Source organism: Notechis scutatus, chromosome 2, assembly GCF_049901735.1.
Source record: "Notechis scutatus isolate UNSWTSFEM ecotype Mainland chromosome 2, rNotScu1.2, whole genome shotgun sequence".
NCBI lineage: Eukaryota > Metazoa > Chordata > Lepidosauria > Squamata > Elapidae > Notechis > Notechis scutatus.
This window is the reverse complement of record NC_142010.1, coordinates 11,776,636-11,791,693: the sequence shown is the minus strand read 5'-3', so window position 1 is coordinate 11,791,693 and position 15,058 is coordinate 11,776,636. Positions and strand designations below refer to the sequence as shown.

General features: G+C 44.8%; 1 protein-coding gene across 1 annotated transcript in view; it reads left to right on the top strand.

The window, feature by feature from the left end:
• Window positions 1–5,556: 5,556 nt before the first annotated feature.
• The window catches only part of LOC148131754 (uncharacterized), a 28,466-nt gene continuing 18,964 nt past the window's right edge, over window positions 5,557–15,058 (top strand). Inside the window, exons 1-4 of the mRNA XM_087952987.1 lie at window positions 5,557–5,676; window positions 7,316–8,061; window positions 10,390–10,489; window positions 13,409–13,491. Of these exons, the coding sequence (XP_087809113.1) occupies window positions 7,474–8,061; window positions 10,390–10,489; window positions 13,409–13,491 (771 nt within the window). The 5' untranslated portion in view covers window positions 5,557–5,676; window positions 7,316–7,473. The remainder of the gene's footprint in view (window positions 5,677–7,315; window positions 8,062–10,389; window positions 10,490–13,408; window positions 13,492–15,058) is intronic.

The window sequence follows — 15,058 nt, the reverse complement described above, 5'->3', positions numbered from 1 at the left end:
AGCCTTAAGTGCTATTGCACTTAAGTGTGAAACAAATGTATTGTCCACAGTGGACAATTTTAAATTCCAGTTCCTGGGAGAAAAATGTACCTCACAGTCATGGACCACAGGATGCTACCAATGGATGTAAATGCAAAAGATGCTTGCTAAGTGTCTAAAATGTAATCATGTGACCATTTTAGGGATGGATGTTAAAACTTTGAATCCTGGTCATGAGTATCTTTTTTGGGGGGAGGTATTTGTCTTCACTTTGAATGCTTGGTATACAACTAATTGTAAGTAGAAGACTACCTATATGGATCTGTTCTGCTGCATCTCTTTCTTCACAGTGTTTTGGACCAGGAAAAAAAAATCACATTTTTTTCAAAGTCTTCTTCAGGTCCCCCCTTTTTTTTATTAACATAGTTTTCAACGGTATCTTCACAACAGTTTTCATCCATTTTCCAGAATGATCTTAAGTTATTTGGACTGTAATATGCAGGATTATTTATCCATCTAGCTACCAGTTACAATCAATTCTTAGTGAAAAACCAGTTAAATATGAGCCAGCAGTGTGCAGCAGCAGCCAAAAAAGCAAATGCAACCCTAAATTGCATTAACAGAGGGATACAGTCAAGATCAAGTGAGGTGCTAATACCAATCTGTAAAATCTTAGTAAGACCACACCTAGAGTACTGCATCCAGTTTTGATCACCACACTATAAAAAAAGATGTTGAGACTCTAGAAATAAAGTGTAGAGAAGAGCAACCAGGATGATGAGGGGACTGGAGACTAAAACATGAACGGTTACAGGAACTGGGCATGGCTAGTCTAGTGAAGAGAAGGACCAGGGGAGACAGGATAGCAATGGTCCAATACTTGAAGGGCTGCCACAGAGAAGAGGAAGGGGTCAAGCTATTGTCTAAAGCACCTGTAGGCCAGATAAGAAATAACGGATGGAAACTGAACAAGGAGAGATTTAACCTGGGAATAAGGAGAAACTTTCTGACAGTGAGAACAATCAACCCATGCAACAGCTTTGCCTTCAGAAGTTGTGGGAGCACCATCACTTGAGACCTTGAAGAAGAGATTGGACTGCCATCTGTCAGAAATGGTGTAGGGTCTCCTGCTTGGGTGGGGGGGGGTTGGACTAGATGATCTACAAGGTTCCTTCCAACTCTGATTATCTGTTATCTGTTACCCTTTTAAATGATCCTGTTGGGACAGTTTTGTAGGCAAAAGCAATAGCACAGAAACTAGGTCTATACCGCTTCATGGTGCTTTACAGCCCTCTAAGCCGTTTCAATAGAATAGAATAGAATAGAATAGAATAGAATAGAATAGAATTCTTTATTGGCCAAGTTTAGTTGGACACACAAGGAATTTGTCTTGGTGCAAATACTCTCAGTATAGAGTCAATATATCCCCCTCCCTCTCCAACAATCTGCGTCCTCATTTTACCGACCTCGGAAGGATGGAAGGCCAAGTCAACTTTGACCCGGTCAGAATCGAATTGCTGTCAGCGGGCAGAGTCAGCCTGCCATATTGCATTCTCCCCACGGTTAATCCACTTTTCACTAAAGTTCTTAGGAAGATGGCTCTGTACTTATTTGTGTTTGGGGAAGCTTTAATCAAATTACAAAACTGTTCAGGTTAAGAGTAAAATTGAGTTTGATTCTTAAGTATTCTTTTTTAACTCACATCAAGAAGAATTTTTCCTCACTTCAAATAACACGGTAACACTGCCATTTATTAAGCTCGGTTGCCTAACAGGCTAAAATAACGTATCTAACATGCTGGCTGGGGAATTCTGGGAATTGAAGTCCACACATCATCTAGCTGCCAAGGTTGTCCTAGAGATTTCTTGGGATAATAAAAGAGCAATCTGAGTTATTTAAATCCAAAATCCATAGGACTACCATGCTAAGAGGCTGTTGTGGTTTGCTGGCAGCAGGTGCAGACGGCTGAGGTCTTGGAGAGCGAGGATTCAGATGAGGGGCCTGCGTGTGATGCAGGGATGGGGCCAGGACCATCAGGGAGTGTGCTGCCTTCGGAGGCTGGCAGCAGTGATGAAGAGGACCCAGAGGAGCCTGTGCCCAGAGTGTATGCGCACAGGGCTGCTCGAAGGAAAGAGCAGCTGCAGCAGCACAGGCGACTCAGGAGTAAGGCTGCAAGGTAATGGCCCCTCCCTTAAAAGAGATAAAAGCCAGCTGAGAAACTGGAGTTCTTTGCAGGAAGCAAAGAAGTTTTTGCACTCAAACCTTGTGGATTTTAGGAATATCTGAGTTGGTGTTTGGAGACCCTCTGTTGGAATTTTTGCTTAGTAACTTTATCTGGTGTTCTTGGCAGCTTTGCAAAACCTTGGCAAGGCTCTTTCTTATCGGAGCTAATTGGTTTGAAGCAGCCTTTTACCCGTGAAGGAACGGGATTCGGAAAGAAACATTAAAAGGTTGTGCTGTTATCTTTGTCTCGTGCTTGCTTCCTTGGAACCAAGTTTCGGATTGAACAGAGGCCGGAGTGGCTAGCAGATGGATACCTAAATAATTTTTCTGTCTCTTGCATCATTCATTCTTATTATTCAAGTTAACTCATTCCCCAAGAATTCTATTTCTAATATGGGGACAGATGGAGTCTCCTTCCAGAGACACCTTCAACATAGGTAGTCCTCGCCTTACGACCACAATTGGCACAAGAACCTCCGCTGCTAAATGAAACAGTTGATAAATGAGTCGCAGTCTATTTAAGGAGCTTTTTTTCCCCATGGTCCTTAAGCAAATCATTGTGGTCATTAAGTGAAGCCCATGGTCACTAAGTGAATGCAGCATCCACCCCCCCATTGACTTTGTAAGAAACTAGCCGGGAAGGTCACAGATGTTGATCATGTGATCCTGAGATACTGCAACCATCTTAAAAATTTACACCGCTTGCCAAGTTTGGTCATGTGACTGCAGGGACACTGCGATGGTTGTAAGTGTGAGGACTCAGTCATCTTTTTTTGTATTGTCATAACTTCAAACAGTTGCTAAATGAATGGTTGTAAGTAGACAACTATGGGTGAATAGGCAGCAATATAAATTTAATAATACATTTTTTTAAAATTGCAGTTGGGTTTTCCAACTTTTTTTAATAAATTTTTTTCTTTATTAAACAAACACAAACAAAAAAATATACATTAAAAATATTGAATATGGTACAATCCTCCTAATAGACATCTTTGTTTTACATTGCTAAGATAGTACACCTACATATTTTCATTCTATATATATGTATATATACATTAAATCATTTCTTATTATCTTGATCTTATCTAACCAACCATAAAAGTTATCCCATATTTTATAATAGTCCAATTCATCCTTATTTTTTAATTCCTTTGTTAATTTGCCCATTTCTGCGCACATCAAAATTTTCCTAATTATTTCAAATTTGTTTGGAGTTTCTTTACTTTTCCATTGTTGTGCGTAAGCAAATCTTGCTGCTGTGATTATATGAATCATTAAATATATATTGTCCTTAACATATTTCCTCATATTGATCCCTAACAAGAAATACTCCGGTCTATTTTAATCCTACATATTTCTTCAAGCCATCTTCTGCATTTTTTGCCAAAATTTTTGGGCTTCTTTGCAGTTCCACCACATATGGTAATATGTTCCTTTTTCTTTATTAAATTTCCAGCAAATGAGGAAAAGTTTTGGATATATTGTTGCCAATCTTGATGTGGGTATGTGCCATCTATAAAATAATTTATACAAATTTTCTTTGAACGGTGTGGCCAAAGATGTTTTTTAAAAATATTTGCCAATTGTCTAAATTAATATCATAACCAAAATTCTTCATCCATACCACCATTGTTTCCTTTACTTTTTCCTCTTCTAAGGTTTTCCAACTTTCTGATAGTCTACTCCCTGTTTTTGGCACATCTCCTTTTGGAAAATAGGAAATATTTTACCTCACAAACCCAGGATAAGTGGGTTGTTTTTTTTAAAATTCAGACATTTCAGTCTGGAAGATGTTTCCTCTAGGGCAAGTTTCAACTCTGCCACTCTGAGGAAGCAGGTCAGGACTCTTTCCCCAAACCTGATGCAATGGACGATGGGCTTCGTAGTCGAAGTGCTGCTGTCGGAACTACAAAACAGGGAAGTGAAGCTGAGAAGTAGGAGAGAGAGAGAGAAAGGGGGAGAGAGGGAGAGGAGGGGGGAGGAGAGAAAGGGGAGAGGAGGAGGGAGAGGGAGAAGTAGGAGGGGGAGAGAGAGGGGAGAGGGAGAGGAGGGGAGAGAAAGGGGAGAGAGAGAAAGGAGGGAGAGGGAGAGGAGGGAGGGAGGGAGAGAGAGAAGTAGGAGGGGAGAGAGAGAAGGGGAGAGGGGAGAGGAGGGAGAGAAAAGGGGGAGAGAAGAGAAAGGGGAAGGGAGAGAGGGAGAGGAGGGAGGGAGGGGAGAGAGAGAAGTAGGAGGGGGAGAGAGAAGGGGAGAGGGAGAGAGGAGAGAGAGAAAGGGGGAGAGAAGAGAAAGGGGGAAGGGAGAGGAGGGAGGGAGAGAGAGAGAAGTAGGAGGGAGGAGAGAGAGAGGGAGGAGAGGGAGGAGAGAGGAGGGAGAGAAAGGGAGAGAGAAGAGAAAGGGGGAGAGGAGAGGGAGAGGAGGGAGGGAGGGGAGAGAGAAGTAGGAGGGGGAGAGAGAGGGGAGAGGGGAGAGGAGGGAGAGAAAAGGGGAGAGAGAGAGAAGGGAGGGAGAGGAGGAGAGGGAGGGAGAGAGAGAAGTAGGAGGGGGAGAGAGAGAAGGGGAGAGGGGAGGGAGAGGGAGAGAAAGGGGGAGAGAAGAGAAAGGGGGAAGAGGAGAGGGAGAGAGGAGGGAGGGAGGGAGAGAGAGAAGTAGGGGGGAGAGAGAAGGGGGAGAGGGAGAGGGGGAGGGGAGAAAAGGGGAAAGAGGGAGAGAGGAGAGGGAGAGGGAGGGAGAGTGAAGGGGAAAGGAGGGAGAGAGAGAAAGGGGGAAGAGAGGAGAGGAGAGAGAAAGGCAATGGCTCGTTGGGTTATAGATAAGGCAACACACAGCATTATAGTCTGGTGTGCAAACTCTCCTCTTAAAACCCTCCAGTGTTGGAGCACCCACAATTTCTGAAGGCAAGTTGTTCCACTGGTTAATTGTTGCAACCATCGGGGAAACTTCTTAGTTCTAGGTTGGATCTCTCCTCGATTAGGGTCCATCCATTGTTTCTTCTTCTGCCTTCTGGTGCTTTGGAGAATTCCTTCGTGGCCGCCCGTCAAATATTGGAACGCAGCTATCATGTCGCCCCTAATCTGCCATAATAAACAGACAACAGACAAACAGGGCTGACCCTATTCAGGAACTGGTTGGGAGGCCACCCAGAAATCCACTTCAGGGTTATTAGGGTTGAGCAGCTTTCCCCAAACCTGATCCAAATCTCCTGAGTGAGGTTGGAGGCTGGACAAGAAGATCTCCAGGGTCCCTTCCAGCTCTACTCATTGATGGATTGATGTCACGGACCCGCCTCTCCGTCGCCCGGCCGGTCCGAGACCGCTGCGGGGAATAAAGCAGAGCCGCGGCCGGTCGGGAGGGGGCGCCCGCGGGCTCCCTTCCGCCGATCCAGCGGCGGCGCGTCAAGGCGAAGCGAGGCGGGGATTGATGGGCGCAGCTGCGGCGGCGGAGGGGAGAGGAGCCGCGCGGGTCCCGCCGCTGCCGGTACGGACCGGGGGTTTGGCCTGCGGGTGTGGGTGTGCTACCTAGAGACCTCCAGCCTTGCAATTCTGGGCGGGGAAGGCGGAGGTTTGCTCCGGAGCTGCGGAAAACCGTTGCACCGGGAGGCCTCCGCCCTGGGGATCCCGTGGGTCCCCTATTCGGATCATCCCCGAACCCAAAGGAGCCTGGGCGGGTTGCGTTGCATTGCATTGATTTGCTTTGCATTGCATTGATTTGCTTTGCATTGCATTGCATTGATTTGCTTTGCATTGCATTGCATTGCATTGATTTGCTTTGCATTGCATTGCACCCCGTGGCATTGAGGTGCGCGCCTCGTTTGCCTTTCCAGCTCAGCGGTGCAGGCCGGGGTCTCGTCGGCCCGGGGAAGGCGTGTTTTTCTGCGGTGCAAAAAGGGCGATTTGCCCCCCACTTTTTTTTTTCCTATCCGTCTTTCCTGCGGGCTCCGTGGAGCTCTTGCTGGGGAGAGATGAAGGGGACCGGCCGGTTCGCGCTTCCCTTATCCTCCGTGGCCCCGAATAAAGATGCAGAGAAAGAGATTTTAATCTGATTGTTGTGCCCTTCATCGGGGGATCCGCCGACAGTTGGTATGATTTCACCCTGTGAAAATACAAGGCCGCTTCGATTTGCAAAAGTAGGAGCTTTGCAATAAGAAGAGAGCATCCCTAACTCCAGGTTAAACTTTTGGGATCCTTGATATTCTCTGAGATGGTGGTGGTTTGCTTGCAAACGTCTCATTACCTGACTAGGTAATATCATCAGTTCAGACTGTTCATACAAGGTCCTCGAGCAAGGGCCTTCAAAGTTGGCAACTTTAAGACTTGTGGGCTTCAACTCCCAGAATTCTCCAGCCAGCTATTCCCAGAATTCTGGGAATTGAAGTCTACAAGTCTTAAAGTTGCCAAGTTTAGAGACCTCTCTCCTAGACTGAACAAGGGGCCTTCAAACTTGGCAAGTTTAAGACTTGTGGGCTTCAACTCCCAGAATTCCTAAGCTAACATGACTGGAGGAGGAATTCTGGGAGTTGAAGTCCACAAGTCTTAAAGCTATCAAGTTTGAAGACCCCTGTCCTAGAGAAGGACTCAGAGAAGACAGCGTAGCCTTTAAACTCCCAAAAGTGCTTTTTTCCAAAAGGCAACTGGACTTTCTTGTTTCTTTGTTTTTCCTTAAAAATGTTTGACTTCGCATCCAAGAAGTTTCTTCAGTTCCTCAGAGGAGGAGCAAAACATTTTCAAAAGAAAGAAAACCCAATTTTTTCCAATCCAGTTGCCTTTTGGAGAAAAATATCCAATGGATGATTGAGAATCCCTATAGAACCCCTAGATTTTAAAGTTCTGAATGTTTTTAAATTCGATTATTCTTTTATATTCTTTCTATATTTTGTGGGGTAACTGAATGGAGCTTGTTAGCTTATTGGTGAGACTTCTTTCAGATAGATTGGGGAATGGATTGAAAAGGAGCGAAGATCCCATTTTAACACAGACAAGAAGGAGGGAAGACAGTTATCTGTTTTCTCATTTTTATTAAGTAATAATTTCAGAATATGATAGGACCTGGAAACGTTGCATTCCCTTAACAATATTTTGGTGAAAATAATCTAATTTGAAAACGGTTTAAATTTTAGATCTACGAAGGTCTTCAGAAGAGAAAGAACGGCTAGTGAACAAGAGAGTAGCTCCAGAATTAAAGGAGAGTCAACAAGGAGTTGAGTTTTGCAGTTCAACATCTAAACAACCAGGATGGGGCTCATTTGAGAGGAACGAGAGGTCCCCGTTCGTTGGGATGGAGGAGCGCTGGGAGACACAGTGGCAGCAGTTCCTCAAGACACTGCAACCGGTTCACCCAGGAGGTGACAAGTCCAAGATGTCGGAAGCTTCTCCCTGGGAAGACCCCAAGGTCTTCCTGGCCAACTTCGAGCAGGTGGCCCAAGCCTGTCAATGGCCCAGAGAAGAGTGGGTGGCTTGTCTCCTGCCGGCCTTGAGCGGAGGAGCCGAAGTGGCCTTTCAGAAGCTGGAAATGGGAGAACGGGAGAACTATGGGAAGGTGAAGGCTGCCATCTTGAAAGGGGAAGCCACCAAAATGGAGGCCCGGCGTCAACGCTTCAGGCAGTTCTGCTGCCAGGAGGTGGAAGATCCTCGGATGGTTTACAAGCAGATCCAGGAACTTTGCCACCAGTGGTTGAAGCCGGAGAGACGCACCAAAGAGCAGATCTTGGAGCTGCTGATCCTGGAGCAGTTCCTGGCCAGCCTGCCTCCAAAGCTCCAGAGCTGGGTTCAACCCAGGAGGCCGGACACGTGTTCCCGGGCGGTGGCTCTGGTGGAGGACTTCCTGCGGAGTCAGCAGCAAGGGACCAAATCGGAAGCATGTCAGGTACGATTTGATGATATCAGTCTTGGTCTTTTCACGATTCAAATGGGTGCTATAGAAACACTTAGAATTCTTACAGGGAATGATGTAGTTCTGTCTATTTTGAGTTCTAGTGATTATGAGGATTGTAAACACTACCGCCAATGTTTCTGAAGTTGTTCTGTTGCTGGATAATTTTTCCAAGTCCTTTTTCGTTCAGTCAAAATCATTATTGTTGTTATTTCGTGTAATTTAAGACTCATATAACAGAATAACAGACTTGGAAGGGACCTTGAAGGTCTTCTAGTCCAACCCCCTGCTTAGTCAGGAAACCCTACCCCACTTCAGACAAATGGCTGTCCAATCTCTTCTTAAAAACTTCCAGTGTTGGAGCATTCACAACTTCTGGAGGCAAATTGTTCCACTATTTAATGGCTGTAATTGTCAGGACATTTCTCCTTAGTTCTAAGTTGCTTCTCTCCTTGATTCGTTTCCATTCTTTGCTTCTTGTCCGGTCCTCAGGGCCTTTGGAGAATAGCTTGACTCCCTCTTCTTTGTGGCAACCCCTGAGATATTGGAACACTGCTATCCTGTCACCCTGGTCCTTTTTTTCATTTAACTAGACATCCCCAATTCCAGCAAACATATTTATATATGTTTTAGCTTCCAGTCCCCTAATCATCCTTGTTGCTCTTCTCTGCACTCTTTCTAGAGTCTCAACATCTTTTTTACATGGTGGCGACCAAAACTGGATGCAGTATTCCAAGTGTGGCCTTTTATGTAGTTATGTCTTCTCTTTCTTAATTAATTTGACCCAATGACATCAATATATTGATTACGTATTAAGACACATCCACAAAATTTTCTTTAAAACTTAACGGAAGTGACTGCATGATCTTTTTTGTGGGATTTCCTGATAATCTATCTATTCACCCATGCTTAACTTCAGAACTTAAACATGGTGCTACCAACAGTACACATAGACTGGGTGAAACCAGGCTTAGTAGCAGTAACTGAGAGGGATCTTGGAGTCTTAGTGGACAACCAATTAAATATGAGCCAACAGTGTGCGGTGGCAGCCAAAAAAGTCAATGCATTAATAAGTTGCATTAACAGAGGGATACAATCAAAATCAAGTGAAGTATTAATACCACTCTAGAGTAGACCACACCTAGAGTACGGCATCCGGTTTTGGTCACCATACTATAAAAAAGATGTTGAGACTTTAGAAAAAGGTGCAGAGAAGAGCAACCAGGATGATTAAGGGACTGGAAGCTAAAACATATGAAGAACGGTCACAGAAACTGGGCATGGCTAGTTTAGTAAAGAGAAGGACCAGGGGAGACATGATAGCAGTCTTCCAAGATTTGAGGGGCTGCTACAGAGAGGAAGGGGTCAAGCTATTTTCTAAAGCACCTATAGGCCAGACAAGGAATAACGGATGGAAACTGAACAAGGAGAGATTCAACCTGGAAATAAGGAGAAACTTTCTGACAGTGAGAACAATCAACCAATGGAACAGAAGTTGCCTTCAGAAGATGTGGGAGCTTCATCCCTGGAGGCTTTCAAGAAGAGATTGGACTGCTATTTATCAGAAAGGATCTGACTAACTTCGTTAATCTGTAAAGTTCTGTACAGGTGTTCCTTGACTCACAGCCATTTATATCACGATTGTTCAAACTTACAATGGTATTCAAAAAAGTGACTTGCAATGGGGGCTTGCCCGTATGAGCCGTGCAGTATTTCCATGGTAACATGATCAAAATTCGGGAACTTGGCAACCAGCCTGTGTTTACAACAGGCGCATGTCCTTAGGTCACATGATCTCCATTTGTGACCCTTCCCGGCTAGCTTCAAGTCAATGAAGGGAGTGAACTGAGTCTTTGGATCCACTTAACAACTGCAGTGATTCACTTACAACAACGGTGTCAAACTCGATTTCATTGAGGGCCGCCTCAGGGTTGTGCTTGATCTCGGGGGGCGTGGCTGGGGGAGGACATGGCCAGCTTGACCTCACTCATGTCATGGACACCTGTGGTGGCCCAAACACTCTGCCAATGAAAATGGGCTCCCGTGCTCCATATTCGGCTGGGACTGTGTCCTGCAACCCTCTGCCAGCGAAAACGGAGCTCAGGGGGGCACTCCATTTTCTCCGTCGGTGAAAACGGAGCTTCGTTTTTGCTGTCAGAGGCACCGCGGGCCGGTCCTTCATTGTTTCCAGGGCAACCCCGTGGATCAGATCTAAGCACCCAGCTTGCAGTTTGACACCCCTGATCTATTCCTGAACAGATTCCGGGTTTTTGGCACAATGAAACCTGTTGTTCTGAGTAGGACTTGTCTTCCCTGTTTCAGGGGCCACCAAATGAAGAACCCGCCAATTTCGAATGTGCGGAGAAGGAGCCCTTAGAAGCCGTGAAGGGAGAAAATGTCGAAGTGGAGATCGGTATGCTGGGTAAGAATGCCCTAGGAACGGGCAAACACAAAATCCCTTCTGCATTTGTGGGATGCTTAAACTGAGGGCAGATTTCTTGACCTCGATCAGTTTCCTGGAAAGTGCCAATTTTGATAAATGCAATAAGTTAGATGGATCACCAAATCTGGAATAGCCAAATTCTGAAGGAACAATGTTCGGCATGGCTATAAGATACACTTAGTATGCTCTTTTTTTTTTTTTTTTTCAATCTCAGCAGCAGTTTTAAGATGTCTGGACTTCAACTTTTCCCCAGTGGAATTCTGGGAACGGAAGTCCACGCATTTAAGAGTTGCCAAGGTTGAAAAATGTCAATCGAGAAGATCTCATGGCAGTTGTACAATAAAACACAATAAAAAAACGCAAATTGTAAGAAAATCACAAAACACAACTGGAAACAGTAAACAAGAGCTTTATTATTAAGCTTTTGCAAAAGGGAATTCTGCTTATAGCAGAAGACATCTTTCCCAGGAAGGCTGGGGAATATATATATATATACAGGTTCAAATATACAGTCTCTGCCCCTTTCCTGGGTTCACAATCTATCCAACTACGTAATTCCCTACGCCACACCCATCGTGTACCACCTGTTTCCCTTTCTTTGGAAACCACCCTTGTTCTCATGACATCTTCCTGTTATGTTCTTCTGAACACAATGGATCATTAACCAGTTCCATTCAGGTCAGAATGGCCCTAGCATCTCTTACATTAATTCTCAAACCAAAATACAAACCCCCATGTTCCAGCCAAAAACCTGACATTTACTTTAGAACATAACATGTTACAAAACATGATATGCTTATATAAGTGTTCAAATATCTTTCTAGAAGGTCACATTACGAACAAAAATGGAGTCTCTTTGGTTCTATACTTTCTTAGGTATAACAGGCAAATACATATGTTATTTCCACATATAACACAAATACCCCAAAAAATGGAAGCGTAGTTTGATAACAATCTTGCTACCACTTACTTCATTGTTTACAGTGGCTGATCGGTCTCCAAGGGGAAGACCTATGTGGGACACATTGTAGTAATTCAGACAGGTGGTGGCCAGAGCAAGGATTATAGAGCCAGGCCATTTTTGTCCTGGAAGAGTCTTAGCTGCCCATGGGACACAGTGGGAATTTGTGGTTTGGCATTAAGGACAGCTCTCTCTAACTTTGATACTTTGTACTGTTGAATTTTACTTGAGTTAACTAGTTATATGTTGTTAATAGGTTTTATCAGGTGTAGTTATAAGTACCAAGGGACACGGTGGCTTGCAGTCACAATTGAGCCCCAAATGCATGTTGTGAAGTGAGAAATATATTAAGTGAGTTTTGCCCCGTTTTATGATTTTCGTGAGGGACGCGGTGGCTCAGTGGCTAAGACACTGAGCTTGTCGATCAGAAAGGTCGGCAGTTCGGTGGCTCGAATCCCTAGTGCTGCATAATGGAGTGAGCTCCCATTACTTGTCTCAGCTTCTGCCAACCTAGTAGTTCGAAAGCATGTATAAAAATGCAAGTAGAAAAATAGTGACCACTTTGGTGGGACGGTAACAGCGTTCCGTGTGCCTTTGGTGTTTAGTCATGCTGGCCACATGACCACGGAGACGTCTTCAGACAGCACTGGCTCTTCGGCTTTGTAATGGAGATGAGCACCAGCGCCCCCTAGAGCCGGAAACGACTAGCACGTATGTGCGAGGGGAACCTTTATCTTTACCTTCTAAGTACCACCTTGATTGTAAAATGGTTGTCTTTGACATACAAATGTTTATTTAGCCACCATTCAAATTTGAGCGAAACTAAAAAAGGTGATTTATGACCGATCCTCACAATTATGATTGTCACAGCATCTCCACTGTCCCATAATCAAAATTCACCTCATATATTTACAACAGTTAAATGCCACATATCTTTCGGTTGCCGAGGTTGAAAAACACTGGTTTAGCGGAAGCCTGATTTGGATCGGAAACCGTCGCTTTAAATATTTATTTATTTTCCTGATTTGATCGGTATTTTCTGTAAGAATCTTGCAATAACCTTGGTAAGAGCGGAACTCCTTGATCAAATGTCAAGGCATATTTCAGTCAGAGGTTTCAGGCCCAATCTATGTAGGAAGGAGGATATATCCTGTCCACCCTGAAAAGGAATTAGATGGGTTTATGTAGGGGGGGGAAACTGATTAGCAGTTTCTAAAATAGAAACGAAAGGGGGTGGCAAGAGAGGCAATTTCTCACCATTGTTCAGTTTCAAAATTCCTTCTGCAAAGATTGGTGGTTTTCAGTGGAGATTCTCCATCATCCAGGTCACGGGTGTCCCAAAGGTGCTTTTTTCAAGAGGCAACTGGACTTTCTGGTTTTTCTTTGAAGACCTTTCTCTTCTCATCCAAAAAGCTTCTTCAGCTCTGACTGGATGGTGAGGAATGGAAGAAGTCATACTGCTTGCAGACAGCTGGTCATTTGCATTCTTTTAGTGAAATCGTTAAGGCCATCTGGAGGTTTATGTCATCAACAGAGGGGGAGAGATACGACATTATCTGTCTCCAATCTACAAGACAATCCTTTCAACAGTTCCAAGAAGTTCACACATCCATTTGCACCCACTCAGGTGACCCTGAGGACACAGATAAACCTCCAGGTGACTTTAACGATTCACTAAAAGAATACAAATGACCAATTGTCTGCGAGGAGTATAAATCCTTCCATTCCCCACCATCCAGTCAGAGCTGAAGAAGCATCTTGGATGAGAAGCGAAAGGTCTTCAAAGAAAAACCGGAAAGTCCAGTTGCCTCTTGAAAAAAGCACCTTTGGGACATTCTTCCTGGTTCACAACGCAACAGGCCCTTGTGGGCAGCTGTGTGTCCAGCTGCTTAAGTTGACACCTTCTTATTGTAACGTCTTGTTTTCACCTCCTGCAGGACCTGGAATCGAATTGCCAGACGCTCCCGGTTCATTGCTTCCTTCCGAAAGATTAGGGATGGTCCAAACTGCTTTGAGAGAGGTAGGTGTATCAACCTTGTGTGAGAGTTTACCCTGTACCAGATTGGGGTGATGGTGTGTGTGCCGGGGTGGGATGCTACCGGTTCTGGCCGGCTCTATAGAACCGGTAGCTCTGAAGAGCAGCAGACACCAAACCGGTTCTGTGTTTGCTGCTGTTTGGCCCACCCGCCCGCCTGGGCTCCTACCTGTCCTTTATTTCCTGCTTTTTCAACCTCAGCTGCTTTGCGCGGCACAGCTGAGGTTGAAAAAGCAGGGGAAAAGAGGCTTTTCAAATGCTCGCGCCCTGCGTGCACGCTTGCGCACTCAAAAGCTCCGAGGCCCCCTCCGTGAGCTTTTCGCAGCGGAAGCACTCTCTCAACCCGCCCCGCTTTTCCGGCGAAGCCTTCCCCTCTACCGGAAAAGCTCACGCAGCATGTAGTCACCGTACCAGTAGTAACACCGGTTGAATCCTGTTATGATATGTAGAGAATAACCCTTGAGTAACAAGGATATGCACATGGAAACATTTATGAGAATAGTTATAAATAATTATCCAGCCACACACACAGATACACTAAATTGAGTTAAAGTTTTAGGAAATAGCACAGTCCAATAAACGGTCCAGGTCATATACGTTTTACAGTCCAAATAATATCCAATTACAAAGTCTTCTTACCGGTTGCCTTTGTCATTTACAGTAAACAAAGACATCAAAGTATAAGTACAGCAGAGAACCTTAGATAGCAACAGAATGTCAGAGAGACAGACTGTCAGAGAGAGCAAGCCATGATCTCTAGCTCCCTCTTATGGCAATTCACAATACAATCAACCAATCGGAACATAGTACAAATCAATACAGTAACTTTGTCTTAAAGCTACAAACATACATTGTTGGTTTATATATTGCCAACCCAACTCATTGGTGGACAGAGTCCACAGATCCTGTGTGTATGTAATATTTGCATGAGAAGGGCACCGTGGCTCAGCATTTAAAGACGCTGAGCTTGTCCACCTGGAAAGTTTTTGATCCAGTTTTAGTCATCATATTATAAAAAAGATGCTGAGACTCCAGAAAGAGTGCAGAAGAGAGAAACCAAGATAGTTAGGGAGCTGGGGGCTGAAACATAACGATTAATGGTTGCAGGAACTGGGCAGGGCTAAGCTAGTGAAAAGGAGGACTAGGGGTGACATGATAGCTGTCGTCCAATATTTGAGGGGCTGCCAAGAAAGAAGCAGTTGTAACTTTTGAGGACGGATCATAAGTCACTTTCCCCGATGCTGTTGTAATTCTAAACCATTGTTAAAGGAACGGACCTCAATCAAGGACTTCTGGCATCATTAATATAGAGCAGGGGTGTCAAACTCGATTTCATTGAGGGCCACATCAGGGTTGTGTTTGACCTCGAGGGGCTGAGGTCGGTGTGGCCAGGGTGGGCATAGCCATCTCAACATCACTCTGGTTGGCGCCTATAGTGGCCCGAGTGTCAGGGATTCTAGCAGTTACATCAGAATGAGTTGACAGTGAGTGCTCTGCCAGGGAAAACGGGCTCCCAAGCTCCGTTTTGGCTGCTCGGCCTCCTGTAACCCTC